The 4,807-nt window shown below is 38.1% G+C and overlaps 1 protein-coding gene across 1 annotated transcript; it reads right to left on the reverse strand.

Annotated features, from left to right (window-relative positions):
- Nucleotides 1-1,721: 1,721 nt before the first annotated feature.
- On the reverse strand, nucleotides 1,722-3,813 carry LOC116178153 (protein ALP1-like). Its single transcript, XM_031497604.1, has 3 exons — nucleotides 3,465-3,813; nucleotides 2,073-2,544; nucleotides 1,722-1,960 (listed from the first exon to the last, which is right to left on the reverse strand). The coding sequence occupies exons 1-3, from the start codon at nucleotides 3,708-3,710 to the stop codon at nucleotides 1,722-1,724; spliced, it is 957 nt and encodes a 318-aa protein (XP_031353464.1). The 5' UTR covers nucleotides 3,711-3,813.
- Between the last annotated feature and the right edge of the window lie 994 nt (nucleotides 3,814-4,807).

The raw sequence follows: 4,807 nt of genomic DNA on the forward strand, positions 1-4,807 counted from the left end.
TGTTTTCGAAAGGATAAGCGCTAATTTCTGACAGAATACCAAACTTTTTGACATCGTCAACAATATGCACTAAATTGTACACATTGCTAGTAATATAATTTTCACTATTTATCAATATATCTTTCAACATAATCGTGATGCATATCGTTTGCTACATCAAGTAAAGACAAATAGTTTGGTGAAGAACAGATAGTAATAGAACAAAACAGCAGCAAAAAATGTTGATACACATCACGTGGTAAATGTTTGTTTTTAAATCACTATCTCAATGTAATATAAAAAGGATCATCTGTATTCTAGTCCCTTCCAATGTGCAAAACATTCTAGTGTAAACCTTCATCTGTTCGTTTCGGGCAATTAATTCTTGGGAACACATTGCAATGTGTTACATAAGAATATTCCCCTACAGTGGTACACTTTAAGCAACCATTGTAATAAATAAATGTGTCTTGCGCTGTACGAATACCTGGCCTGCACGGAGAATAGAAAGGCAGGTTGAGTACGGACGCGGTATATGAAACATGTTTGATGGCGTTTTATTAAAGTATAATAAAATACACTACATGGCGCAGTCGGTAAAGACGATAAAGTGGGCAAAGCGATAAAGTTCGTAAATTCAGTGAAGTCTAAACGAGATGTCGAGTGGCTGGGAATAATAAAGGTTCAATAAAGTGAGTGTAAACTGTGCAAAAATGGCGATGTTCGTTATGCCATCACCATTAAACTTAAATGGTAACCTGAGCGAAAACTGGAAGAAATTCAAGAAGGCATTCAACATTTAAGTGGGTATTACACTGAGCGTTTTACCCATGGGCAAGACGCTGACTTCAAACCCACCGGCAAAATTTGAAGTGTAATCGAGCAAAACTAAGTGGGTAAGACGACATCGTCAAACCCAAGCAACATCCGACTTGTTGGATAATTTACGCTGCCGCTGCGATATGACGGCAAGTGTGATAGGTTTTGTGGGCAAAACGGCGCCTTTTTCTGTTTTGCGCATGTACCTACAATCAGCTGACTGCGTGTTTGAGTTATTCGTAGCGCTAGTTTTCTTTTATTTATTGCACGTGTGCATGTAAATTTCATATAGTGGTAACGGTAAGTTTTCCATGATGGATTTATGCAAGTAAAGAAATTAACATGAATATCTGTGCATAATCGTAACTTCTACTTGTATAAATCCGTAATACAATGCTCTGTGTCAATTATTTTTACTGATTTGGAAAAATTTCAGAGTTTGAAATGTCTGATTTACGGGGGATAACCAAGGAAAATTTGGTTGCAGTTATAGGACTGTATCGCAGCATGCCGTGTCTTTGGAAAATAAAAAGTAGCGAATACTTAAATAGAATAGAAAAAGAAAAGGCTTGGGATGAGGTACTGAAAATGTATAAGGGGTTTGATAAAGAGGCCACCAAAGAGATAGTTATGAAGAAAATAAATTCTTTAAAAAATTGTTGGCGAAAAGAAAATAAAAAAGTGAAACAATCCCTGAAATCTGGAGCTGGTGAAGATGAAGTGTATCAACCTAAACTGTGGTACTTCGACCTTTTGCGATTTTTAGACGATCAAGAAACTCCGAGGGAATCTATCACCACTGTGGATGAGGTAAATATTTCACGCGAAACGATATATGAAAATATGTATTGGTCTACAAGGAAACACTTTGTTACACAAATGCGTACAGCACTACAAATAAAAATAGACCAAGGTGCAATTATTTATTTTGAAATCAGCTGGTAATCAGGTAAACTTATTTTGAAAATGAACAGCACCTTCGTTGTTGAAGTATTGAACAAAATTGTCTCTAACTTCTTTTGCTTCAGTTGAAGGATTTCTATTTGGTCCTGATTGTAAATTGGCGAGGTTGGAGTCATCTGCCACCAGTCCTGTTCGTGTTGTTCCGTTTTCAGTATCCTCTGAATAGATAGCATCTCTAGGTAAATACTGACATCCAGATCTAGAACGGAGAAAATTATGTAGAACACATGAAGCCATCACTACTTTTTCGATATTGTTTAAATCCAAATTTATTGCAGTGTGAAAAATTCGAAAACGAGAAGCCAATATACCAAACACATTCTCCACTACTCGTCGTGCTCGAGACAATCGGTAATTGTAGATTCGCTTTTCAGTTGACAGTTCTCTCACATTAAATGGCTTCATGAAATTACTTTTCAACGCGAATGCTTCATCTCCCACAAATACATACTTCAAGTCCCGATTACCAACTCGTCTGCAATTTGGAAGGTTGAGTTTTCCGTCGATAAGTTTTTTATAAAATTTGGTGTTTTCAATAACGCCTCCATCCGAAACGCGTCCATTTGTGCCAAAATCTACCATCAAAAATTTATAGTCCGCATCTACAACAGCTAGAAGGACTAAACTGTCGTAGCCCTTATAATTTCTGTAGAAAGCACCACTGTTTTTAGGAGGTGTGATACGAACATGCTTGCCATCAATTGATCCAAGGCAGTTGGGAAAGTTCCACCTGTCTTCGTATAATGAGGCAACCGAAGCCCATTCTTCAGTAGTTTTTGGGAACTGAAATGAACCAAACAATAATATAGCGCAATTGATAAACATACTAAGACACTTATCAGTTAATCTCGACAAACCCCAAGTAGATATGTAGCATGTAATTATTTTTATGTTTATAGAGCGAAGAAAAAAACAGTCAAGAGGATGACAACGAACCTTCCACTGAACACCCTGAAGATGGGATGCGATCAAGGTCGCCAGTTATATTATCACCAGGTACTCCATCTTCGGTAGCGTCATCATCCTCCATGACAAACAGACAGACAGCGCGTCTACAAAAGCGCAAATGTGCTATTGAAAAGGACAGTGCTAACGAAGTATTGGGCATTATAAAACAACGTTTTTCCCAACCTCCCCTACAAGACCCTCAGCTAACGCGATATGATCATATTGCACGGAACTGGGCCGAAAAACTTACAAAGTTGAATGAAAGGCAAAGAATCATAGTGGAGAAGCTTATAAATGATGTTTTATATTCAGCCGAATTAGGTACTCTATCACCTAATCATGTAACGGCTATAAGCAACGTTATGTCATCTGGACCAGAACTCTCACCCTATCCCGTTTCATTTAACCCAAATTCCGTCCCACAATCCACATTTTCGACGCCTAGTTCCACGGCAGGTTCGTCGCATTATCCAAACTATTCTGGGAATTCTGATCCAACTCCCACCCCACATCATTCTTCTATGATACATCAAAATTCAAATTGTTCAAGCTCATCGTATGCAAATTCAACCGAACATTCCGCTTACCCGTCATATCTAGAATTAGCATCTACATCACAACCACAATATCAAACTTTAGTTTCACGCGGACAAAATGGAAAATTTTGTTAACAGAACTTGTGTTCCTTTGACTAGCTATCCTTGGTAATAAAGTATAAAAACCTAAGATCTTTTATTTCGATCTCACATTCTCACCTTTATAACATCCTTGAGTAGGACAGAACATATTGCTTCACAGGTTTCTGGTATAATAATGCTGAGGGATGGCTGAGAGATTCCACACGTAAACTTTAAGTCTGTGTAATTCCTCCCTGTCGCCAAAAACCTCAACGTTGCCGTCAGTCTCTCATGTGCAGTGATCGCTTTTCTCAATTGAGTGTCACATTTTTGAATCCTCGCGGATACAAGACTTAAAAGATGGGTATATGTATCTTCGTCCATACGAAGATAGTTCCGAAAATCATCCGCCTCTAATTCGGGCAAAATTGTCGTGGTATGGGAAACTTTATCACGTTTAGACAGAAATTTTCGCACCCATATGCGTTTCTTCTTCCTTTTCTTGCGTAATTTTAAAATACTGTATAAACCATATAACATTAACAAATCATCATATTCGCGTTCATGCATTGTGACAACTGTTCAAAAACTGACAGCGGTGTCGCTGTGTCTTTCCCACCATCGAGCACCACGTTAAGTCTAGATGCAAAACGGTAAATGTAATCATGATTTAAAAACAGCGTTTTGCCGGTGGGTTTAAAGTCAGCGTCTTGCCCATGGGTAAAACGCTCAGTGTAATACCCACTTTACATGTCAGCCACAGCTTATAACAAGCAAACCGATGAAAGGCAAGTAGCAATATTGTTAAACATCATAGGGCCAGAAGCAGTAGAAATAAGCGAGTCCTTCAAATTTGAAGATGGAGAAGACAAGAAGATTGGATCCGTACTAAAGGCGTTTGAACAATATTGCAATCCAAAAAAGAATGTCCTGCGTGCACGGTTTTTGTTTTATTCCCGCAAGCAGAAACAAGGTGAACCATTTGACATGTTTCTAACCGACGTGAAAAATTTAGTAAAGGATTGTGAATTTGAAAAGGAGGACGAGATTTTGCGAGACAAAATCGTTTTAGATTCCACTGATTATGATACAATGGATGCGATCATTAAATTAGGCGACATCACTCTAGATGAGGCAACGGAGAAGTATCGAATTGCCGAGATAACGAGGCAGCAGACATCCCAGATGCATCCAAGTCATGAAGTAAGCGAGATTCGACGTCAGATGAGGGGAAATTCCAAAGCAGCCCAAGAAAAGAGAGATGACATGTGACATGTGAAAATCGTACATTTTAATTTTCAAAATTATCATTCAGATAAAATTATAACCCCCATCGATATTCGACAATTTAATCAATCATGTTGTATGAAAAAGAGCGAGATTGAGGATTAGCGTGAAATACGTAATAACTCACGATTAAAACTGCTAGGATCCATAACTTCGCTTCCTTTTACCGAATATTTATCAATAAAATGCATGAC

The sequence above is a fragment of the Photinus pyralis genome, unplaced genomic scaffold (assembly GCF_008802855.1).
Source record: "Photinus pyralis isolate 1611_PpyrPB1 unplaced genomic scaffold, Ppyr1.3 Ppyr1.4_LG1, whole genome shotgun sequence".
In the NCBI taxonomy this organism is placed as follows: domain Eukaryota; kingdom Metazoa; phylum Arthropoda; class Insecta; order Coleoptera; family Lampyridae; genus Photinus; species Photinus pyralis.